This window comes from Zonotrichia leucophrys, chromosome 10 (assembly GCF_028769735.1).
Source record: "Zonotrichia leucophrys gambelii isolate GWCS_2022_RI chromosome 10, RI_Zleu_2.0, whole genome shotgun sequence".
NCBI lineage: Eukaryota > Metazoa > Chordata > Aves > Passeriformes > Passerellidae > Zonotrichia > Zonotrichia leucophrys.
The window spans coordinates 1,591,590-1,616,406 of NC_088180.1; the positions used below are offsets into that span (position 1 = coordinate 1,591,590).

Below are 24,817 nucleotides of genomic sequence, written 5' to 3' on the forward strand. Positions count from 1 at the left end.
GCCTGAAAAAGGACCCACGTTAACAGAGGATTAACCCTTAAAAACAATAACGTGTTGCATATTCATGCACCTCATACATGATGCATAAATTCCATTCAAACACAGGATTGTCTGGTCAGTGTCAGCTTCTTCCTCTGAATCCTAACAGCGCCTTCGAGGCAGGAAGAAGTTCATTTCTTCTGATAATGGGGCAATAAATTCTTTTTCTCTGAAAGATTCAGGTGTCCTGTGGCTGCTATCTCGCTGCGAGTCCTTTCTTTACATAAAAAGTATCCTACACATCATAGTTTGTGTTTTAACATTTTTATAACCTAAAACTATATTTAACACATTACTTAAGAGAATTAATACAGCATTACTTTCTAACACAACGCATATAATATTCATTTTAATATTTGCGAAAAGCCAATCGTAAAATACACATTTTTCACACTAGGAAGAATTTCTTCACTGAGAGAGTGGCATTGGAATAGACTGAGCAGGAAGGTGTTGGGAGTCACCGACCCTGGGGGTGTCCAAGGAAAGGCTGGACGCTGCACTTGGTGCCACGGTCCAGCTGATAGGAGGTGTTCGGTCACGGGCTGGGCTCGCTGAGCTCAGAGGTCTTTTCCAACCTCATCGTTCCTGCGGTTCTGTTTCTCACTGTGGCCGGCCAGTCGCGCCGAGCCCCGGGGAAGCGGCCCGTGTGCAGCCCGTGGTGAAGGCGGCGAGCCGCGCTGCCGTGCTCCAGCCGCCGCAGGCCCCGCCGGAGCCGAGCCCGCGGAGGGCAGCCCGTCCCTGCCGGAGCCCGTCCCTGCCGGAGCGGAGCCCGTTCCCGCCGCCGCGGCCGCGCCGCTCCGTGAGGCGGCGGCGCTCGATGCGCTCGGGGCTCGGCCCGGCGAGGCGGTGCCTGCGGCCCGGCGCTGCCATGTCCGCCCCGGCCATGGCGGGCCTGGCGCGGGCCCTGCGGCGGGCGGCGGCTCCCGAGCGGCTCCCCCCGGCCCGCAGAGGGGGCGGCGGGGCCGGGCCGAGGCCCTGGGGCTGGGGGCTGGCGCTGGGGCTGGCGCTGGGGGTTCGGGCGGCGCCCGGGGGAGGCGAGCCGGAGAACGGGCGGGAGGAGAAGCCGCCGTCGCCGCGGGGCTTCGGCGCGGCCGTGGAGAGGAGCAGGGACCTGGTGCGGAGGATCAAGGTGCTGAGGGGGGACCGCTGGGGGCTGTGGCGCAGCTCAGGCAGCTCGATACGGGAGAGTGTGGAAAGTTGGCACGGGATGGGGTATCTGAGAACAAGGGGGGCCTCAAAGGCTGTGGGAAGAGAGGCAGGAGTGACCGAGGGCACTTGGCTCTGCCTGGAGGAGAGACCTCACTGCGGGCTGCAGCTTCCTCATGAGGGGAGAGCAGGGGCAGGCACTGATCTCTGCTTTCTGTGACTAGGGAATACCAGGGAATTATGTCAGGAGAAGTTTAGGTGGGAATTAGGAAAAGTTTTTTACTCCGAGTGTGGCCAGGCAGTGAACAGGTCCCCAGGTAAGTGGGCACGGCTCAAGCCTGGCAGAGCTCCAGGAGTGTTTGAACCTCGGTCTCAGGCTCAGGGTGGGATTGTTGGAGCTCTCCTGGGTAGGGCCAGGGGTTGATCTCTGAGATCCTTGTGGGTCCCTTCCCACTCAGGATATTCTGTGATCCTGTTTAAAAAGCACCTTGTAGTTACTTCAAAAATCCAGCTGAAGCTTTTTTGAAATCTTCCCTGCCAGTAGGTGATGCAGTTTGCCAGTTGCATAGTAACTGTCATGTTTTGTTTCTCTTGCATGTTCCGTTCAGTAATTTAATTATAAAAGCAAAAATATTACCTTGCTATTCTTGCTAGGTATGTTTTTCCCAATAGCTGAGTTAACATGTCAGCTTTGCAAAAGCAATTTGTACCAGTTCAACCAAACTGGTACATAACAAAATTTCAACTATAATTTGGCAACAATAAGCAGGTTTATTTGTAGGGGTTTTGTAGCTTTTTCAGTTCGAGGGCTTGGTAGGAGGTGCTTTTTGTCTTAAATATCCTTCTAAATGTCTTCTGTCCATTTTGTTTTTTTCAGGACGAAGCAGGAATCCCTGGTATATTAGTTGGAGTTTCTGTAGATGGAAAGGAAGTCTGGTCAGAAGGTTAGTATGTGGGGGCAGTAGTTGTGCATACTGTCAAGAACTGATGCACATCTAAAAAATGAACAATTCAGACAAGCTAATCAGGCTGGGATTTTGTCTACTTGATGTCCCATCTCTGGACAGTAGCCAGAAATGGGTGCTTAGGGAGCATCAAATGGCACCTTCCTTGGTAAACTTCAATCATTTCCAGGAATTGATAATTTGTTAACATCCTGAATATGCTAGTATATCTCAACAGTTAGATTGGAGAATCTTCCATTAATTTTTCAGATTAACCTTTGAATGTACTCTGGGCACTTTCTCCAAATCTCTCTCAAACTGAAGACTGGTTTGGCAGCTTGAAAATGCTTTATTAATTCCAGTTCTTGCTACCAGACTTGTGGGTTGGTTACATAGGAAAACACTGTTACAGAAACTGTTAAGCTGTATTTTTTAATTGAAGTCATGCTGAGTGATGCTGAAACATAGTAACACCTGGGTTCTGTGGAACCTTACAGCTTAGGTAATGGGAATGAATTTGTGAGTGATTTCCTCTCTCAGGTTCTGTATTGATACAACAAGACCCTTTACTGCCTCAGCCATTAGTTCAAAACAGTAAAATGAGTGTTTATGACTGTTGGTCAGTTATTTTACATTCTAGATTTTGGTCTCTGGGTTTTTATGCTGAAAATTTGACCTCGGGAATGTAAATTTTGGCTTAATCTTTAATCTCCTTTATCATTATGTTTGTTGTAGTTTAATCATCAATTTGAGATGCCATTGTCTAATCCAAAGGGCTCTGATTACCTGGTGCTGCTACAGTAAAATGTTATTGACTGAAATGTTACTGAAGCAGGGGCTGGGCTGTGCTTCCTATGCCAGTCCAATGCTTCGTATCCCAGTTTAGCTGAAGAAAAAATATTTCAAAGAGCCAGTAAATCTAATTCATTGCATGTAATGAGTTCAGCATGTGCCAAGGACTTAGCAGAGTTTTGTTTCCTGCCAGGTTTGGGCTATGCTGACGTGGAGAACCGTGTGCTGTGCAAGCCTGAGACCGTCATGCGCATCGCCAGCATCAGCAAGTGTCTCACCATGATGGCTGTTGCTAAACTGTGGGAAGAGGGGAAGCTGGATTTAGATGCTCCAGTGCAGAAATATGTCCCAGAATTTCCAGAAAAGGTCTACGAGGGTGAAAAGGTATGGAATTGTTTGTTGGGAAGAGTTTTTAAAAATTTTTGTTCCTGTCACTACATAGCTATGTGTGTACAGGTGCCTGAGCTGGACCTATTCCTATAAAACACTCAAAATCATTTAAACAAGTACTGATATTTCCTGCTCAGAAAAGCATAATTGGATCTTCACTTTTATATCAAGTGTGTATCCACATATACACTTTTTTTTTAATACTCTGTTTAATATGTGATATTTAAAAGTTCTTGCACCTTTGTCTGTTCTTTGTCATGGTGAATGTTACTTTTTCAGTGATTTATTGTTTGTCTTTTAATGAAGAGAGCTGACATTATCCTCTCCACTTAGGTCACCATTACCACAAGACAGTTAGTTTCACACTTGAGTGGGATCCGTCACTATGAGAAAGATATTACAAAAGTGAAAGAAGAAAAGGAAAAGGCAAACAGAGCACTTAAGCTAACCAAATCCCATCAGGATAAAGAACAAAAAGCAAAAGAAGGTAAAGGGACTGAAAACACTGATTGTGTCAAACAGAAGAAGGAACATGATAGTGAGACAAAGGGCCAGAATTCAAAGCCTGGCAGGAACAACAAGGAGTTTGAACAGGAAGAGTATTATCTGAAGGAAAAATTTGAAAGTGTGATTGAGTCACTGAAGATATTTAAAAATGATCCCTTATTCTTTAAACCAGGTGAGTTTCTATTAATGTAGACCAAAATATGCTGTTCTGGTGAGAGTTTTGTTTGGATAGTTTTACATGTAATGATGACAGTAGAGTCCAGTGAAGAGTGTTTGTGTGGCTGTTTTGGTTTGTTCTGCTTCCCTCCCTTTTTAGTTTTTCTTCACATGCCCCATTCAAAGCTCATCAGAGAAGTATTTGGTCTGTTCTGCACAAACCATCTGGTCATGTAGTATTTATGTGTAAGACTTTTCTCCCAGGAGCAGTAAGTAATGCAGTAAGTGCTCTGAAACACACCAGTCAGTGGATTTATAAATGGGGAAGCAGAAGATAATTCTGGTAACAAATTTGTATCTACAAAGTATTTTGTAAGCAGATACCAACTTGCTGTAGTCATGTTCTGGGCCTTCTAGATAGGAAATAAAAAGCAAAATATTTTACTGAAACACTAAATCAGACCTAAAAAAAAAAATCTAAAAACACCCCATAGACTCACAGAATTACTCAAATAATGTTTGGATTATTTAAATTAGGTCTAGAGAGGACTTTGAGGAACTTCAGGTGTAAGTTTTAAATGAGGTAGGTTAAGGTAAATTCTATGTACTGCTGATAAACAGTAAATAATGTGCATTTAAGGGGGAGAGGGGTAGAAAGAGGGTAAAGAGTTAAACACAGTCTTGGAGAGCTCACTTGAAATAAGTGATCTGTCTCAGCTGTAGGCACTTCAGCAGTTGCTCAATATGTAAATGTTTCATAGAAGGCATTAGCACAAGAATGAGAATTTTTAATATGAAACATTGTTTTGTAAATAAATTCAATTGTCTTAAATAATACACATGCTTGTGTTCATATAATCTTTTGGGATATTCTAGAACTAGAAACACTGTGCTAAAAGTGATGAATACCCTTGAAAAATGTGAGTATTGCTGTTGTTTTCCCTTCTCCAGGGGATGGACACACAAACAAGTCACAGTAGCTGAGCATCTTTTAAGCAGTGATTTTATGGCTTGTGTCAGCTTTCCAAATCCAGACATCCTTGTTAGACCTGATGTGGTAAATCTCCTGGAAAGGATGTTAAATGTCAGCACTGACACCTTGGCATGAAACCTGAGTGTACACAGAGATCTCTGGGAGGTTTCAGTGCTGTTCTCTTAGCAGGATGAGTGTCTGCTGCAGCACAGAATTCCCTAGGCCAGGATCACCAATGGTTCATTATTAATTGCTGTATACAGTTTTATTTGCACATGTGATTCCATTTAAGTATCATGCAATTAACCTGGGGTTTTTTCCCTTTCTCACTGTGTTTCTTCAAGGTAGTCAGTTCTTGTACTCAACATATGGCTTTACTCTCTTAAGTGCTGTTGTGGAGAGAGCTTCAGGACAGAAATTTACAGATTACATGCTGAAAATGTTTCGTGATTTGGATATGCTGTCAACTGTCCTAGATGACAATGAAGCCATGATATACAACAGAGCAAGGTACACAGGGTGGAACTCTGCTTTTTCCACAACAACTGCTGCCCTTTCCATCTTAATTAAGACACCTGAATTGAAAATGTGTGATTTTTCTTTTCCCAGACATTTGAATGAAGTGTTGTATGTTACCTCAACATTACTTTTTACATTTACATTTCAATTTACAAGGGAATTCCTCAGCATTACTCATGTAGCTGGTTCCAATGCCATGGTATAGGTTCTCTAATTAGCATGTAAAATTACAGAATAAGAAATAAAGATTTCTTGTTCTAAGTATGAATATGGGAGGTGAGGGGAGTAATAGGGGACTTCAAAGTTTGCATTTACCTTGGGTACAAGTAAGCACATAAATGCAGATTAAATAAGGAGTAACTAGGAAATTATGTTGGAATATATAATTACCTTCGTTTGCTTAATATACTGGCATTTAAAGGGTTCCATGGAATTGTAATAGTTTTCATAAATCAAATTTCAGTATGCATGTTGAAGTAAAATTCTGTTTAACATCAATTATGCATTGCTGATAAACAGTAAATAATGTGCATTTAAGGGAGAGGGGGGTAGAAAGAGAGTGATTAATTTTAAAATTAATTTAACATAGGAAAAAATAACCAACACACCCCACCACTCCAGTCCTACAAAAAAACCAAACAACACCCACAAAACAACAAGCTGAGATAAATTTTGTGACTGGATAATCCATTCCCATATAGTGGGTCAGGCTAGGATTTCTTGTCTTATTTTATTGAATTTCCTGTCTGGGTTCAGAAATTAATTATTGACTCCCCTGTTAAATTTTGGTGTGGGACAAGAATTCTGTTGAATGACAAAGTAGGTTTCAGTAACAGTCTCATGAAAATGAGACTTAGACTTTTTAAAAGTTTGGCTTCTAAAATGCTCTCAAAGAATGATGAACATGTTGTAGCTGAGGTTTATAAGTACAGGTGTATATTGAAAGTGTGTGCACAGCTTTACTGCTCTGTTCTAAGATGCTTTGTGCTGGTGTTCAGTTTGCTTGCAAAATTTCAGAGGCTCTCTGGATGACAGTGATGCTCTTATAAATTATCAACTTTGTACAGTCAAGGTTTTTTAGAACATGTGTATGTTCATCCTTTTATAAACTGAAATATGGGAGGGATCAAGGAGTTGGGAGAGATGCTCTTCTGGGAGTCTTTTTATAGATTACTGTTAAGCAAAACTGAGATGCTGATGGATTTGCTTCCACAAATTGGAGCTTGATGCCTCAAAATAGAATGTACTGATGTGTTAAGGTTTGTTTAATGGTTTGGTCATACTATATTTATCTAACAGGTAAATGCTAAAAAATCCATGTTCTAGATCTTTTAGAGATATAAGTCAATGTCTTTGTAACAGGGTTTTTTTGTGATAAAAAAACCTGTTGTCATTATGGGGACAACAGGATACTAAATCACTTTCAGTTTTGCATCCTGGACCATTCATCTTTCTTCCTTTGTTTCAACCTCTGACTTCCAGTGTTATAAGTTATTCAGAAGTTTGTTAGAAAGCTTTCCAACACAAGTGAAATCTAGGTAGGGTTTTTCCTTTTCATAAACTCTCCACAGACCTTAATTAGTCAAAAGACCAAAGGCTGAAATTCCTTGGGTTAAATATTTATTCAACAAGTCCTTTTCATATGGTGTATGAAATTAACCCAGTCATGATTGGACTGTTTCTTTCAAAAGCACAATTTGTTCTGCACTTCTGTTGTATTGTTGCTGACAGTTCATTCTGCAGCTCTGGCTGGCACTTTCTACATTTGTGTTATGCAAGATTTTAATGCTCCTTGCTTTGTTCTAGAGTACAGCAACCATAATGGGGCAGTGGGGGGAAATCAGCCATAAGTGAAAACTACTGTCTGGGAGCAGTCACCTAAGCTTCAGTTGTAGAATTCCTTGTTCTTTTAAACATTTCTAGTACAGGCATTTAAGAAAAAAATCTGTGTTGCCTGATCTATTTATCTCTGTCACATCTTTTATTTGTATATTGTCCTTATTCTTAGTATATCCTAAGATTAAGCAGTATATATATACTAATAATATATATAATATTAGTATATTATATATATTCTTAGTATATCCTAAGATTAAGCAGGATTAGTACTTTTATTGAAGTTCAGCTTCTAACCTAAGAAGTCACCTTAATTTTTGCTTTTCTGTCTGAATTACTTGTTGATTTTTCTGCAATAAATATATTTTAAAAATGTGTTTTAAAAACCCTCTAAATGTTCACGAGAATGAGCTAATACATGCTCAGTTTGCTCTTTAAAGGTAGGGCAGCTTAAAATCATTGTGCATAGTATATGAGAATGACAAATTGAATTTTCTTGCATTTCAGGTGTTACATTTACAACAAAAAGGGACGGCTGGTAAATGCACCATATGTGGACAACTCTTACAAGTGGGCTGGTGGTGGCTTCCTGTCATCAGTAGGTGACCTCCTGAAATTTGGAAATGCTTTGTTATACAGCTACCAAGCTGGACAATTTCAAAACAAGAACAACCAACTCCTGCCAGGGTACCTCAAGCCAAGCACAGTTGCCATGATGTGGACTCCAGTGCCAAAAACAGAAGTGTCGTGGGACAGGGATGGTAAATACGCCATGGCTTGGGCCGTGGTGGAGAAAAACCAACAGTGTGGCTGCTGCAGACAGCAGAGACACTATGCATCTCACACCGGGGGTGCTGTGGGGGCCAGCAGCGTCCTCCTCATCCTGCCTGAGGAGCTGCACCCCGAGGCTGGGGGGGCCTGGCCAGTGGCGCCCCCCAGAGGGGTCGTTGTCACCATCATCTGCAATATGCAATCGGTTTCACTCAACAGCACCGCCTTAAAGATCGCCAGGGAGTTCGACAGAGAGAAACAGGCACAGAGTGAGGGCTGAGAGAGCTCTGGGACTGAACCCACTGTGCTGCAAAACAAGGGGTGCAGTTGCACCTCGAGTTCACTAAGATATGGGAAGAAACAGCATAAATAATTCACTTAATGAACCTCTGCTAGTGGTGCTAAACTTACGTCTAACTGGAATTCATCTCTCAGGGAAGTTCCTAACTTACAAAAAATGAGAATGTAACAGTCAAAGACTACTTTCTGTAGTACCTGTGTAAATGATCATCGTATTAGCAGGTTATTTTTACCAACTAGTGAAACACTTGACCAAGATAAAAAAATAGCCTTTTTTTTTTTTTTACACTAAGTACAAATTACCTATCTTGAATGTTAAACTTTTGGAAAATTTCACATCTTGATTTGACCACACAAATATGTTGCTTGTTATTCTTACAGTTCCAGTCTGCCAAAACTATTCAGTATTACTTTTTAAAGAAAATTGTGTCACCATTGCTTTTTGTTTTCACATGCCACTTCCCTTACTTGCTTAAAAAACCAACAAAACCCAAACCTTGAAGCTACCTCCAGAATGCAGATTTATACCAGAAGCAGGCTTTTATCAGAGCTGTGGATTAAGAACTAGAAAAGGATGAATCTAGAGCAATGTAAGTAAAATTCTTTTTGTTTTTAGATATCTCATCCATTTTTATTGGACTCAGAGAACGTGTAGAATTAGTTTACTGTGCAATAAAAGTATTATTTCTAGAGTCAAATCCACCCAAATAGCACAATGTGGCAAGCTGTCAAACTGTCCTGTTGTTTTTGGGTGTTAAACACTTGGTAGCCAGAAATGGGACTGTGTTCTGTAGCCCAGATAATCCCTTGTGAACAGGAATTAGGAACCCAATAGCTCAACACAGCTCCAAGCCCATTCTTGAAGGCAGCAGTAGAAGTCTCACCAACAAACACGGCCCTGGCAGCTGGGGCACAGCTCAAAGTGCTGCATCCAGGGCTGGGGACTCCAACACCTCCAGGGGCAGCTCCTTCCAATGCCTGATCCCCCTTTCTGTGGAGAAATTCTTCCTGTTGTCCAAGCTGAACCTCACCTGGTGCAGCCTGAGGCCACGTCCTCTTGTCCTTTCACTTGTTCCCTGTGAGAAGAAGCCAAGCCCAGCTCCAGCCTCCTGCCAGGGACTTGTAGGGAGTGATAAGGTCACCCCTTCTCTCCAGGCTCCTTCAGCTTCTTGTCAGACTTGTGCTCCAGACCCTTCCCCAGAGAAGGGAAAGGGAGAGGAAAGGGAAAGGAAAGGAAAGGAAAGGAAAGGGGAAAGGAAAGGGAAAAGGAAAGGAAAGGGAAAAGGAAAGGAAAGGGAAAGGAAAGGGGAAAGGAAAGGGAAAAGGAAAGGAAAGGGAAAAGGAAAGGGAAAAGGAAAGGAAAGGGAAAAGGAAAGGAAAGGGAAAAGGAAAGGAAAGGGAAAAGGAAAGGAAAGGGAAAAGGAAAGGAAAGGGAAAGGGAAAAGGAAAAGGAAAGGAAAGGAAAGGAAAGGAAAGGAAAGGAAAGGAAAGGAAAGGAAAGGAAAGGAAAGAAAGGAAAGGAAAGGAAATTTCAAGGAAAGGAAAGGAAATTTCAAGGAAAGGAAATTTCAAGGAAAGGGAAAGGAAAGGAAATTTCAAGGAAAGGAAAGGAAATTTCAAGGAAAGGAAATTTCAAGGAAATTTCAAGGAAAGGAAATTTCAAGGAAATTTCAAGGAAAGGAAAGGAAATTTCAAGGAAAGGAAAGGAAATTTCAAGGAAAGGAATGGAGAAATTTCCAAGGAAAGGAAATTTCAGGATTTCCAAGGAAAGGAAAGGAATTTAAGGAAAGGAACTTTCCAGGAATTTCAGGAAGGAAAGGAAATTTCAAGGAAATTTCAAAGGAAAGGAAAGGAAATTTAAAAAGGAAAGGAAATTTCAAGGAAATTCAAGGAAAGGAAAGGAAATTTCAAGGAAAGGAAATTGCAAGGAAGGAAGGAAATTCAAGGAAAGGAAGGAAATTTCAAGGAATATTTCAAGGAAAGGAAAAGAAATTTCAAGGAAAGGAAATTTCAAGGAAAAGGAAAGGAAATTTCAAGGAAAGGAAATTAGAGGAAGAAAGGAAAGGAAAGGTAAAAGGGAAATTAAGGAAAGGAAAGGAAAGAAAGGAAAGAAGAAGGAAGAAGGAAAGAAGGAAGGAAAGGAAGAAAGGAAATTTCAAAGGAAATTTCAGAAGAAGGAAAGGAAAGGAAAGGAAATTTCAAGGAAAGGAAAGGAAATTTCAAGGAAAGGAAATTTCAAGAAGGAAGAAGGAAAGAAAGGAAAGGAAAGGAGAAGGAAATGTCAAGGAAAGGAAGGAAAGGAAAGGAAAAGGGAAAGAAAGGAAAGGAAGAAATTTCAAGGAAAGGAAATTTCAAGGAAGGAAATCAGGAAAGGAAGGAAATAAGGAAAGGAATTCAGGAAGAAGGGAGGAAAGGAGGAAAGGAAAGAGAAAGTAAGGAGTGCTCTGCCTTTCTCTGGACATGCTCCAGCTCCTCATTGCCCTTCTTCAGAGCTGGATGCAGGACTAGAGGTGGGAGATTTTCTAATCTTGTTTCACACTGGGAATAAAGTGGCACCTGAAGTGTCCATTTTATTATTTCACACAATGGCATGGAAAATCTCTGTCATCTCAAAGATTTACCCCACCTCACTTCCCCTGCAGTTACATTAGACAGCACTTCCAGGCTGACACAAAACAGAGGAATATCTTTGGGAAAGGTTTCAATGCTTCCTTTCCTGCACTGCTCAGCTGAATTTAAGGAGCAAGTTGTCTTGGTTAGCAGCCAGCAGAAGACAGCCCTGCCTGCCTCCTTCCCAAATAATGTTTTTAGTGTTATCCTCATAGCTGTTACCTGCCCTGGGATGATGCAGCATGCTGCCCTCTCTGCTCCCACTATGCCTGTGGTAATGTTTATTACCCAAGACCAAGAAACCAGGAAATTTACTATTTTGAGGGGTCAGTGTTTTACCTAGTTTAGTATATTCTTCATAATTATAATCGTTATTGTACCTTAAAAATGGTTTGCTTGGGGTTTCTGGCCCACTCACCAAAATTTCACTTTTTTATTCGTTATTAATGTACTGCCTTTATTTCAAGAGTATCCAATTATTTCATCTTCTAGCACCTGGAACAAAATGGGTCCCTGACAGTCTCTGCTTTGGTATTAAATTAATCATGAGTTCTTATCTTTTAGGGTAGAGAAGGCAGAGATATGAGAGACTAGGAATCGATGTGGCCTTAGCATATATATTCAGGTCACAATTAATATTGCTACTTTGATCTTTGTTCTAAAACCAGTAATCTGATGGGCTGGCATTGTATGTGGGAAACTTAACTAGACTATATCTGGTTAATTAAAGCAGCTTTCATGATAAACTCACCTGTGAGTGAACCTTTGTTGTGAGTGGCACTGACATGAACCCCAACTTTTCTTAGAAGGCACGTGTATTCCATAGGTACACCTGTTCCTGTATCAAACACCTCCTTCTGCATATGGTAATTACATGTTTGCTGTTTGAAATAACAGAAATAAAACTTACCTTGCAAATGCTACCAATTGTAGTATCAGGTTTTTGGTATATTTTATTGACTAGACATGTAAGAGGTTTCAAAGTCATACAAAGAGCTAGCTAATTAGAAAATCCCAATAATAATTAGCTTACCAAGACACCTGATACTTGTAAAGAGCTGTTGATACATAACTTGAGATATTATAAGATATATGTATTATTTTGTTTTAATATTTTCTCATTATTAAAAACAAAATCCATTTTAACTAGCAATTTAGAAAGACATGGCTTTCAAAAAATAATTATATCCTTATTGCAAGAAGGCAATTATTTAATGCCAGTATTTAATTCTAACAGTATGCACAGGTTTCCTGTCCTTGTGCTTGGATACCATTCACATCTCCTAGTGTAGTTCCATGACTTAAAATTGTTTATATGCCAGTTGCCTTCTCTATGCTGCAGGTTTTCAGGGCTTTGCAAAGGATTACTTTGGGTTTGGTTTTTTTTTTGGATAGACGTCTCAGTTTAGAATACCAAGTGCAGTCTTGAGATCAAATCAGCAGGAGGGAAAACCCATGCATTCCACAGAAACAGCTGAACAGAGGTGAGTAACATTTCATTTTTATTTATCAGCATATTACCCAAGAGGGGGAAGGGACTACAGCAACACTGAAAGCAAATGAGCCATTTTAAATCTTATCTAGCTTTTGCAACCCTTGCAGTTACGGTAGCTGCAGTAATAAAATACACAAAATGCATTTTAAAGCAGTTTCTGTAACTATATGCATTATACTGCTGTAGTTTATGATTAGCAAGGGGAAGGATGCAGGAAGTCCAAGGTTTTTACTGTTCAAACTTATAAAAATAGAGCTTGGTTATCTGCAAACTTACAGGAAGAACTTGCACTTCAGATCATTTATTAAAAAAGAGATTCCAGCAGATTAGTCAGCAGGAGCATGTAATTTGTACAAAATCAATCATAATCACATTGTTGTTGTAACAGGCATTTTTAAACTGGTAAGGCTTTCAGGAACACAGATCCAAAAATCACATGCTGAACTGCTCAGTGTTGCTTTCTTCTAAATGAACAGCCTGCAAAGAAATCACGTGAGTAGAGATATGAATAGTCCTTAAATTGTTAGACTGCCTTGAAAAATTGCCCATCCAATGAAAGTGGAAAAATCCACGGATTAAATTTACATTTCATGTACCATAAGAGGTGAAGATTTAGCACTGTAAGTCTTCTCTAGCTCAACCTGAGCAACATGGTTGTCATGCAATTCATCTTAAAATAAGATTCAGGTGTACTGTTTCTTTTCTCCCAGATGCATTTTAAAATTTCAGTCTCTGTTCCATCCCTTAGTGATCCAAACCCCAAACTGAACCAGCTGCTGTGTGTTGTTACCATTTCAACAGCCTCACTTCAGGTATTCTGTCCCCATGTTTACACCCCTTTGTAGCACATTATATAAGCACTGCTATGTGTAATTTGCACACATGCTTACCTTTTGCCCTTTAAATAAGAAATTACAAAAATTTGGGTTAATTTTTACATTTTTTAAATCCTAAAGTGTTTCCAGTGCTTTTCACATACCCCAGAGTTGGGCTGCACTCAAAGATACTGGTGTTATACCAGTTATCTGTATATACATTATTGGTGGTTATTTGCTCCCTTATAATTTATATGAAACAAATATTCTTTGAGCCAGGGAACTGCTTTACAGTAGGACTATTTAAAAACAAACAGGCAAGCCATTAGTGACTAGCAGTGGCACAGGATTATTTTAGCCTGGCAAAAGTACCCTAGTCCTTTGATGGTGCTTTTGAACACTTTAAACCCAGCTCAGAGTTAAACAGCAGTATTCACTGCACAAGCTGAAGGGAATGACAAGTCACCTAAAATGAAGTGTGTTTGATGACAATGTAGGTATTTAGCTGCCTGGCATATCTGTACAGCCATTTAAAAACAAAGAATCTGAAGAAAAATTCACAATTCTGTGCCTATTATCAATGTTTCTAGTAGCCAGCTCTAAGCAATTTGCAAAATCAGCGTTCCAGTATCAGTTTCCAAAATCCAAGCTAAAATATTTGCAGGCTATACAATGCATTTATATAAGTGGCATATTTGGGTTGTGTAACATTGTCCTTACCTTCTGTGAGCCTGGCTTTGCCCCCAGTTGGCTGACACAGCACAGTCGAGCACCCTACACACAGAACTACTGTCTGGGCATGGCTGAACACTGTGGTGATCTTGTAGCATCCTGAAAAACAGCATCATGAAACTTCCCACTGGCTATTTCTAGCATCATTTTTTACTTGGTAATTGAATCAGGTATTCTGAATACTTGTCCAAAATGCATCTGTATTTCCTTACACAGCACACCAAGCCAAACTAAGCAAGCCATGGTTGTGTTCTGAAGCGCTTGCCTTTACTTACATGCATAGAAAAGCAAGTTAGGTAACAGAAACTGGTTTGATTCCATATGAAAATCAACAGGCCCTGCTGGCTGACAAACCCCAGTTTGCCTATCACATCTCCTGGAAAGAAGTTCAGCAGTTCCAGATTATCCTCCTCTGCTGAGCAGAGGAACCCATGGAGCTGGAGAAATATTTACCTTGTAACAGCAGAACGCTGCTGTTGACAAAGTCTGAAAGCTGGGAATATAAACACTGCTGTTCCAATCTGTGTTTGCTTTCTGTTTAATAATTGGTACATGTAAGGCTTGGTTGCATTCTATAAAACTAACATAATATTTAAATGGAAAGACTTGCACATAAAAACTTCGCTAATTCCCTATGTAATGCTTTTGTCTACAACTTATAAATTTTATGACTTAAGAAAAGATGAGATCACTCATACATGGCTTAGAAATGGGATTTTCACTGCTTTTCAATTTCTTCCCCTGAAAAGTATTTTTAATTAGCCAAGAGGTATGTTTGGAGGGAGAAATCCTGTAAAGGATTTAATCTGGATGTGGATATACAAAATAAATAGGTAAAGGTGAGCAGAGATTGCGTTTTCAGCACATGTGGATCAGAAAGCTACGACAGAACATAGGTTGTGAGCAGGGTCCTGTGACAAAAGCTCTGCTTGGTAGGGAGAAGCACAATGAGACAGAATAACAGATCTCTGTTTAAGAGCAACTGTATAAATCTTTGTGAAAAACTTCTAACAGCTAAAATTTAATCACAGCAAATTGGGTTTTTCCCCCTACTGAAGCTGAACTTCCATGTTGATGAGTTTTTAATGTGTGTGAGTTGGCAGGGAAATGAGCCCAACCCATCTGAGTATCTAGGTAGGAATTTCCAGTTCCACTGACCTAGGGACATAAGGCCATCTGCTGTTTTCCATGCCTTCTGTATGGGATTCTATCATTACTGAAGCTCTCCTGCTTTGCTCTATACAGCCCACAAAAAACAATTAACCCAACAATAATGAAGATAACCCATGACCTATGGGCCTATTTTGACACTAACTGTATAACAGTGTATGCATTCATGTATTCTGGTTTAACAAAGAGTAAAAAACCCCAAAAACCCCAGAGGCTTAGTCTTCAACCCTGGATTTGTTTGAAAGCAATCAGAGCTTACTTTCAAGTTGTTTAAATTAATTTACCTCACTTTCAGATAGAATATGTCTCAGCTTCTTAGAAAACTAAGCAACTAAGAAAGAATAAGATCAGAAAACCTGAGCACATCAACAATTCCCTGGTTCTATGTCAGGAAGATCACTATTGTGTTTAGTTTATAAAAGTGAAGTTGATTATACAGATATCTCTGAGCCAAAGTACTGAGGATTTCTGAGAAGTGGACACAGGCAACATCTTATAACTCTTATATGTGAGCTAGATGGCAGCTTAGTTCTTAACAGCACATGCAAAATAGGCAGTGGTGTATGTTTTATGTATATGTGCAGTATCCCTGCATATATCCTTGTCAAAAGTTTTTCCAGTTGCTCTTCCAGAACTAAGTTACAAGAGCAGGAAAACAATGTTGGCTTCTGTTTGAAACTTGTGCTATGGATACTTTAAGGCACCCAGTTAATCTCACTTTATACATTGCAAACCTGGGGGGTTGTGTTTTTCCCTACTTGCAAGGGTTTTATACAGGAAAAAACCCAACTAGAGAACTCATGCCAGAACCTCCAGGAAAAAAGTGCCTGATTGTTTACATCAACTTTTTCCAAAGATGGAAAACAATGTTATTGTTAAAAAACCCAAAGCAATATGCAGACCTTTTTCTAGACAGAATACAAACTCAGATAAGAAATAATAATCAACTGTTACATGAAGATCTCTATAGAATACAAACTCGGATAAGAAATAATAATCAGCTGTTATATGAAGATTAACAGTATATAAAATTAGTTTTGTTCCTTCCATAATGCATGAACGTTTCAAATATTTACCTGGACATTTTACATCCATAAAGTAGGAGTTCGGGCTCTGCACGAGACGTTTCTTTTTGTGCTTCCTCTTCTCATCCTCCAAGGAGGGATGCACCAGGTCCTTGGCCAGCTGCGAGGGGCAAGGGGAGAAGCGCCCGGCGCGTCAGGCGGGAGCCGGGCCGGGCCCCGGGGCTGCCCCAGCGCGGCCGCAGCCGAGCCCCGACAGGGCCGGCCCGGGGCCTCTGAGGGGGCTCCGGGAACAGCAGCGAGCCCGAGCGAGAACGGCCGGGCCGCTCTGTCACCCCCGCTCCCAGGTCCCCACTGGCGGTGCCGGGCCGGGCGGCACCGGCGGACCGTAAACAACTCAACTCACCGGCATGTCCGCACCGGGCCGGACCGCCCCTCAGCGCTGCCGCCCCTCAGCGCCGCCGCCGCAGCCGCGCCTGTGCCGAGCGCCGGGGGCGGGACTGAGCGCTGCCAGCCCCGCTCGCGTGCTCCGGCACCGCCGGGCGTGACACCGGCCCGTAAGCGTGGCAATGCCCGCTAGAACTGCGCCGGCTTCACGCTGGGTGGTCACTAAATCATCGCTGGTATGGCACAGAATCGTGGAATTGTCAGCGTTGGAAGGCACCTAGAGCAGGTGACGCGGGAACGTATCTGTGAAAAACGCCAATCACTTGTTTTTAAAATTTTCAAAGTTTAATAGTAATAAAATGGTTCTAACAATTAGAGTAATAATAATTTGGACAAGTTGAATTAGGACCATATGAGACAATAGAGACAAAGAGTTACGGACGTCCGGGTACCTTTTCTGGGCAGCACGAGCCTGAAAAAGGGCCCACGTTAACAGAGGATTAACCCTTAAAAGCAACAGCCTGTTGCAAATTCATACACCTCATACATGATGCATAAATTCCATTCAAACACAGGATTCTGTCTGGTCATCGTCAACTTCTTCCTTCTAATCCTAACAGCGCCTTCGAGGTGGGAAGAAGTTCATTTCTCCTGATAATGGAGCAATAAATTCTCTTTCTCTGAAAGATTCAGGTGTCCTGGGGTATTTATGTGTATTAATTAAATCCCCTCTCCATTTTCTCTTCTCTAGCCTAAACTGGCCCAGCTCCTGCTGTATTTCCTCATAAGAGAGATGCTCCAAAAACTCTCATCATCTCTGTGGGCCTCCACAGGACCCTCTGCCTGTCTTTCTTCTTCTGAGGAACCCAGAACTGAACATATGTTGGTTGTTCCATAGTAAAATATACATTACATGAAGTTGTACCCATGAGCTTATTCTTTTGCAGTTTCCCACCCCAGTCAAAAAGTAAAAGGCAGAAGAATTTCTGTTAGTTATCATTCATGTGCTTAAATTAATTTAGACAACTTATGAGACATAAAAATATTGCAGAGTGGAAAATTTTTAAAAATCACTTTTTTTTTTTTTTTTTTTTTTTTTTAGGAACAGGCTGAGTGGGTTTTTTTTTCTGCAAGTCAGTAATCACAAATGTAATCTGTAAAATCACGTGTATTTATCCTGGAATATTTGGAATATTTCAAAGTGCAGTTCAGTAGAAGTCCTCCTGGTGGCACAACAGACCTTACAAAAATCTCTCGGTATGAAGTCTTCCCAAAAGTCCAACGGGAACTTGTCAGGACACTGCCTTTCTGAGAGGGAACTGATGCATTCAGCAAAACTTATTTTAAAAGTTTGCCGTGAGCAAAAGTGAGGGTGTAATTTCACAGAAGCATATCATTCTGACAACAATATTCTCAAGGCTGGGCTTGGTGTCTCCAGTGCTATAACAACTTTCAAAATACTTTCCACCCCAAATTCTTACATTATTCTGACAGAATAGTCCCATGTGTTGCAGTGCTCCAAGCCATTATATTGGTTTTCCTTTTCTCACTGTCCCAGCCCTGTAACTCTGTAATGCTGTGTTAGCATTTTTTCCTTATGTGGTGATGACACACAGATAGAGGTATTTTGGAAGTATTTCTTGTTGTATCATGGGGAATTTACTAGGAAGGGCTCTGACTCATACTTTCCTCTGCATGCCGTGCTGTGAAGCCAACAGCACAAACCAGTTACCAGCACAGAGACAGTTCTTGTGTTTTTAGCTGTTCCTACTACCCTCCTGTCCTTTTCAAATGCATGTTATTTATGTGCCAGCAGAATGGAAAAAAGATAATTGCTTAAGGCTTTTGATTTAGTATCTGCAGTAGAGTTCTGTTTTTCTGTGTTAAATAAAATAATAAAATATCTTCACCATGTATAAAGTGTCACTTACAATAAAATAGAACTTCTGAAGTGCCATCCTCCTTCACCTCTTCCTCCTGGCTTTCCCTTCGAACTCTTTCCTGTAAAGAACCTCTGGTGCCTGAGGAAGACTTCAGAGTCACATTAGAAATTGGCTTCCATGGAAGGAAGGGCACACAGGATGATCTGAAAACAGGATGTGTTTTGGACACATTCCTCTGCTTCTCTATTTTGGTTTTGCTTGTAGATTCATTTCCTTTTTGTAACAGCTTGAAGTTCAGTGACCTGCTGTATGAGTAAATTCGAATGGATTACCTCTAATCTTACAATTCAAGCTTTTCATGAAGTGTACTCTTAAGAAAACAGAAATGCAGCACTGAGTTGAAGTGTCAGTTAGCAAGGAGAGAAATTCTGTACAACAGTGGCTTGGCCTACTGAGACACAGAGAGATTCAGGTCTAAGAGAACAACTTCCTCTTTGCAGCCTTCTCCCAGCAAGCAAGGACTTTGATCTCATTTTAGGAAAAAAAAAAAAAGAAAAAGAAACTTTGTCTCTTTGCTAGAATGACAACAGAAAAATTCCAAAAGCTGATCTGGAAATGTTTTAAAACAACATAATGACAGTTGGGTTTTCTCCTGCATTGTGAGTGTCAGCCTATACTCCAGAATTAGTTTCAATTGATTGTAAACTAATGCTGTAAACTGTGGCACGTAATAATTTGGTTTAAATATGCAGATAGTTCAGATTATCGGTGGAAACTGAAGAAACTCCACTTTTAGCACTGCTGTAATAGCAAAATTGAAAGCAATGGATTTTACAGATAATCTTACAGTGTTTTTTCCTTCTGGAATTTAATTGTACATACTTTGTGTAATTTTTTTCTTAATAATGACTTTATTTAATCTCTTCTATGTAAAGTTCTGCAGTATATACACATGGAAAATTCATATATTTAGATCACTAGAGTAGAATACTGTTCTTTGTACTTTAAACCAATGCATTGATCTTAAAACTAGGAGTTGAAAGCAGGACATATCAGCCTAACAAATGCAGTAAGACAATGAGCATAGAAGTATTCACCTTCTAGTGAAATAAGTGAAAGACTTATTTACTGGAAACAGGTAATAAGTGACTTTTTTAAAGGAGTGTCAGATGATGGTTATCTACAGTAATGAATTCCAGAGGCACCTCACCTGCCAAAGTCAGAGTTGTTAGAGATATGCATCAGAAGTATTATTATATTGGGTAGCAGAGTTCAAAAGCTAAGGAGCAAAGCTGATGTTAATGACTTGTGGTTAGGTGGCATTCAGGGCAGGACTGCCTCATAAGATTATTGTTGGTAGGACTTGGACCTGCTGATTCCAGTTAGTGCCAAAATAACAGGATCTTAGTTCTACCAACATGTTTTAGACTCTGTTGGTTTTTTTTTAAACCTTGTACTTAAGCAATTAAGATGCAGAATTTTCTACAATTTTGTGTGTGTTGAGAAGAGCTTCACTGAAAACAGATTTTCACACAGTTGTCTTTTTACCTACCCAGTCTCACCTTTGAACTAAAGGGGAAAAGGGATGTTTGAAAGCTAGAAGTAATGATGCCTATCATTTGAGAAATTAAAAATGAGAGTGGGAATGAAGTAGCAATATAATCTGATTTTTTCTTTAAAATGCAGGTGTCAGCAAACAAGTGTTTTCTGGCTTTTTTAGTGTATATATAAAGATTTTTGAACTTAGTGCATATGAGTAGAGGTCATCATTACACACTGATATTCCTATTAGTTCCTTTCTTGAACTGAGGGCTTTAACAGATGCATTTTACCTACCCCCCAGTGACTAAGGGAATTCTGCCATGCCTTGATTAGGACTCCCCTGTTCATTGGATGAGCTTGAACTATGGCACTGCTCTCCTTTTATGAGCAGGTGACCCGCCTGGTGGCTGAGGGAAAGGCTGTGCAGTCTGCCTGGATTTCAGGAAGCCTTTGGCACTGTCCCACATTGGCCTGGAGAAGCTGCAGCCATGCCTTGCACAGGTGCACTCTCTGCTGGGTTAAAACTGTCTGGCATGAATGGTGCCACATCCCCGTGGGACCAGTCACTGGTGGTGTTTCCCAGGGATGAGTACTGGGCCCAGTCCTTTTTGAGGTTCTTTATTGATGATCTGGATGACAAGATTGGGAGCACCTGTCTGGTTTTCGGCTGTTTGAATGGCCTGGAAAGGCCCGGAGTGGCCTTGGGGCAGCCCGCGTATCAAAGGACGAGAAGAGGCTTCAGTTCTTCTTTCGGTCTCTGTGTTTATTAATTGTTTATCTAAAAGATGTTCTTTCGGCCGACAGAGCTCTGCTCACCAGCCAGCCATGAGCACACTCTCTGCCCTCCGGGGCGGTCACCTATCTTTATACCCATAGTTACGTGTACAATATTTATCATTTTTCCCCAATACCTTTTATTCTTATTGCCCAGTGCACTTTCAGTAATGACCAATCCCAAAGTGCCACCATCACCACAGAAGATGGAGGAGAAGAAGAAGAAGAAGAAGGACAGGACACGCCCCAATTCCTCCATCTTACTTCTCTAAACCCCCCTGTACAGAAATCCTAAACCCTGTGTTTCCCTCTCTAATTAACCAATCCCTTCACCATTCACCCCGGTGAAACCCTCCTATCCTCATACAGGTGTCGTCTCCTGTGTAGGATCAAAGTCCAGCCACCAGACACTTCTGGAACATTCCAGGACTCCCGAGCCCCCCAAGGGTGGTCTCGGTGACTCGGCACCTCAGTCCTGAGGTGCTGAGATCCCACAAGCACCCTTCAGAAGTTCATGGATGACACAAAGTTGGATGGGAGTGTTGATCTGCTGGAGGACAAAAAGGCTCTGCAGAGGGACCAGGACAGGCTGGATCTGGGTGCTGTCCCTGGGTCACAACAAGGCTGGGGCAGAGGGGCTGCAAAGCTGCCCAGCAGCAAAGAACCTGGAGTGCCTGGTGACAGGGGCTCCACATGAGCCCAGGGGGCCAAAAATGGCACCAATGGCACTGGGCTGTACCAGCAATGGTGTGTCCAGCAGGACCAGGGCAGTGACCATGGGCATGTGCTGGGGTGTGCAATCCCAGGGCACTGGGAATATTTCTGTGTCTGCCCTGGGGTGCCCTGACCCCCAGGGAGCACTGACTTTGACCCTCATTCATGGAGAAAGTTCCCTAGACTTCAAGATAGACTGGAATCCACAAAAGTGTGAAATAGATTATGGAGAGTATTGTAGGTGTATCACTTGGTGAGGAATTGAGGTTTTGGGATTTTTAGTGTGTTGTGGTGGGAAGCAAGATGGAGGGCAAAGAGTATCGTCCTGAGTTTCTTCTTCATGCTTCTTCTGCCTTCTCCTTTGTTATGATATTGCAAGAGTTCTATTGCCATTATACTGCAAAGGTTCCATATTGCTAGAGTTTTGTACCTCCTTGATGTTTCTTGTAGGCAGCTCCTCTAGGCACTGACTCCTCCTTGTCCTCACTGCAGCCAACAGACTCCAATTCCCCACAACCAACCAACCCACTGTTTATAACACTCTTCTTATTGGCTAAATGCAGCCTGTTAACATCAGGCCTGCTCCTAATCTTTAATAATTAACCCAGCTGCAACTCTTTAGGGGGTAAGATTACTTTCTATACTACCTGTATTTACTTATGTTCTATCCCCCTACACTTCTTCATGGGTTTGGGTGGCGTTTTGTAATTGGGCGGAAAAGTCTGCATTGCAGCTCTGTGGGATCAGTTACTGGGTTAAAAGGGAAAATAATTGTTGTAGTGTGTTGTTAAGTTTCTTGTGTTATTCCCCCAATTTATGTATTGTTCTCCCCTATTATGTGTAAAATGGTTTCGTTCCCCCAGTTTTTCCCGCCACTGCTAGCTTGTCAGCTAAGTTGCTATAGTATAAGTCTTAAAAGACCTTGTAATATGAGATTGTTGGCCATTTTGTGCCTTCTGATGAAAAGCTGCTGAACTCACAGTAGTGAGACTGTTTTAGTGATAAGAAATAATAAACACCTGAGTCTGAACATGAACTACCCTCTCAAGTGCCTTCAGTCCAGACCCAGAGAAACCAACAGCTGGGACCCCCACACTGGGGGCACATCCAGCGGGCTCCTCAATTCAGGAGAGACATTGAAGTGCTGGAGAGAGTCCAAAGCAAGACAACAGAGCTGGGAAGGGCCTGGAGCACAGTGAGGAACAGGTCAGGGAGCTGGGGGTGTTCAGCCTGGAGAAAAGGAGGCTCAGGGGTGAACTTATCACTGCTGCAAGGAGGGTGGGGATCAGGATCTTCTCCCAGGGAACAAGCGACAGGCTGAGAGGACATGGCCTCAGGCTGCTCCAGGACAGGTTTGGGTTGGACATGGGGAAGAATTTCTTCACAGAAACAGTGATTAGACATTGGAATGGGCTGCCCAGGGAGGTGACAGAGTCATTATCCCTGGAAGAGCTCAGAAAAAGACTGGAGATGGAACTTTGTGCTCTGGCTTAGTTGACAAGGTGGTATTTGGTCAAGGATTGGACTCAGTGATCTCAGAGCTCTTTTCAAACCTTAATGATTCTGTGATTCTATTCAGGCAAAATGGTAGGGTAGTAATTTAGGGATTGCAAAGAGTTTTTAAATTCTGCTTTTTTGAAATGTACAAAACAGAATCAGACTGTTACAGTCCCATCTGCTTTTACATAGTGACAAAATGTAAACCATAGTTTCAAATCTGTTCTATTTCCTACACGTTCAGTGCTCTCCTCAGAGGTTCTCCCATGCCAGAAAAGAAAAGAATTGTTGATCTATTTGACTGTAATGCAATATAAACCAAATGTTAACTTTTCCAATTTGGTGCAATAACAAAGACTGACTTCCAGTGTTTTCATGGAACAGGTATCATAGAGGTGTGGCTATTGAACCTTAACAGCTTTGATAGTACTCCTCAAACTTTTACTAACATATTACAAGGTATACAATTGAACAATTAGAGGGTTTTTTTCATATTCTAGAAAATAAAAAATGCAACTTAATTTTTCTATCTTGTTTTTAAAGTCCATGGTTAAATAAACATCTGTCCCTTGAATGTGGCAAACTGGCACTTTTCCAAATCAGAACAGAACGCACCAGTGTAATTGAAGAGGGAAGTAATTTGCATTATTTTTCTATAAAAATACTCTTGAGTAACAGATGGCGATCACAAACATATTGCTCCAGAGACATATGAAAGCCTACGTGTTCCATCAAACTCAAGAGTGAATATTAACCCCCAAATTCTCTCTTCAGTGCTGAAATGTGTTTGTGTAGTCATCTTCAGCATGGCCATAATTACAGTACACAGCAACTCATGTCCCTGAAAGTACAGCCACAGGAAAATATTTCAGAGACTTTTTCATTTGCAGTTTCCTATAATCCAATTATTCATGTTAGACTGCAGTAATTAACCAATTTGGTGTGACTGCTTCAGTGCCAGGTTGCCATGATAATTTATAAACTCAATTATTGTAATAAGTAGTGTGACAACTCATTTTAACATTTAAAAGCTCGACTGCTAATTATACAGTATAAAAATGATCCAAGCAGCCACGTTTTCAAATTCTGGCCTGAACTAGGCAGAGATCCTCAGGTGTGTTAAAAAAAAAAAAAAAAAAGAATTGGTAATTCCCCCCATCCTTGATTTGCAGCTTTCATTCTCCTCTATCAGATGATACCCAGGTCTTCCAGAGGTCTCAATCAATTATTATAAATAAGAATAATATTTTTTCACATGAATTATGATGAAGCACATAAATGTATAGATATAAAATTAGATTTTGATCCAATTAACTGGAAATTAGATTAGCATTCATGACAAGCTCTTGCTGAATTCACCTTGTACAGAGTTTTACATCACATCTGTCAATGGATTTTTCATTATATTCACTGGGATTACCACCCAGCTGAGACCCTTAATGGGGAAAATTTGGATAATTTATAACTAGGAGCAGAATACCTTTTGCTTTTTCAAGGAGCATAATGGCTGAAGGTATTTGTTTGGAGAGATTCCTCAGTGCACAAATCCAGCAGCAGCCAGGGATTAGACTGGCCTGGTCCTATTTCACATCAAATTGTTGTTTAATGTCACGAGGTGAATTTTTTGTGTGCTTGCAAGAGGCTAAGCATGTATGGGAGAGCTTTAATATTCAAAATGAATTTTGTTTGATTCTCTATAGAGCTCAGCATAAATATTCACCAAGTTAACACACACACAAGGAAGAAAAAACAACCCAAAAGTGAGAAAGGACCCTACAGTATGCTGGCTTATAACTAATAGAA

General features: G+C 41.1%; 2 protein-coding genes across 2 annotated transcripts; one reads left to right on the forward strand and one right to left on the reverse strand.

Moving 5' to 3' along the window:
- Window positions 1–891: 891 nt before the first annotated feature.
- Window positions 892–9,616, forward strand: LACTB (lactamase beta). The gene is made up of 6 exons (XM_064722458.1): window positions 892–1,168; window positions 2,063–2,129; window positions 3,115–3,305; window positions 3,645–3,990; window positions 5,292–5,457; window positions 7,810–9,616. Exons 1-6 carry the CDS (start codon window positions 908–910, stop codon window positions 8,351–8,353), a joined length of 1,575 nt encoding a protein of 524 aa, XP_064578528.1. The 5' UTR covers window positions 892–907; the 3' UTR covers window positions 8,354–9,616.
- Window positions 9,617–12,468: 2,852 nt separating this feature from the next.
- Window positions 12,469–16,744, reverse strand: RPS27L (ribosomal protein S27 like). The gene is made up of 4 exons (XM_064722017.1): window positions 16,624–16,744; window positions 16,272–16,380; window positions 14,014–14,124; window positions 12,469–12,955 (listed from the first exon to the last, which is right to left on the reverse strand). Exons 1-4 carry the CDS (start codon window positions 16,627–16,629, stop codon window positions 12,927–12,929), a joined length of 255 nt encoding a protein of 84 aa, XP_064578087.1. The 5' UTR covers window positions 16,630–16,744; the 3' UTR covers window positions 12,469–12,926.
- Between the last annotated feature and the right edge of the window lie 8,073 nt (window positions 16,745–24,817).

What these genes read in the sequence shown, in the direction of transcription:
- RPS27L (XM_064722017.1), bottom strand. An exon ending in TATGGATGTAAAATGTCCAG is followed by an intron (nt 14,125 to 16,271) that starts GTAAATATTTGA and finishes GCTGTTTTTCAG; the next exon opens with GATGCTACAAGATCACCACA. An exon ending in CAAAGCCAGGCTCACAGAAG is followed by an intron (nt 12,956 to 14,013) that starts GTAAGGACAATG and finishes ATTTCTTTGCAG; the next exon opens with GCTGTTCATTTAGAAGAAAG.
- LACTB (XM_064722458.1), top strand. Translation starts at nt 908, where the DNA reads ATGTCCGCCCCGGCCATGGCGGGCCTGGCGCGGGCCCTGCGGCGGGCG. An exon ending in AGGTCTACGAGGGTGAAAAG is followed by an intron (nt 3,306 to 3,644) that starts GTATGGAATTGT and finishes CTCTCCACTTAG; the next exon opens with GTCACCATTACCACAAGACA. An exon ending in TCCCTTATTCTTTAAACCAG is followed by an intron (nt 3,991 to 5,291) that starts GTGAGTTTCTAT and finishes TGTTTCTTCAAG; the next exon opens with GTAGTCAGTTCTTGTACTCA.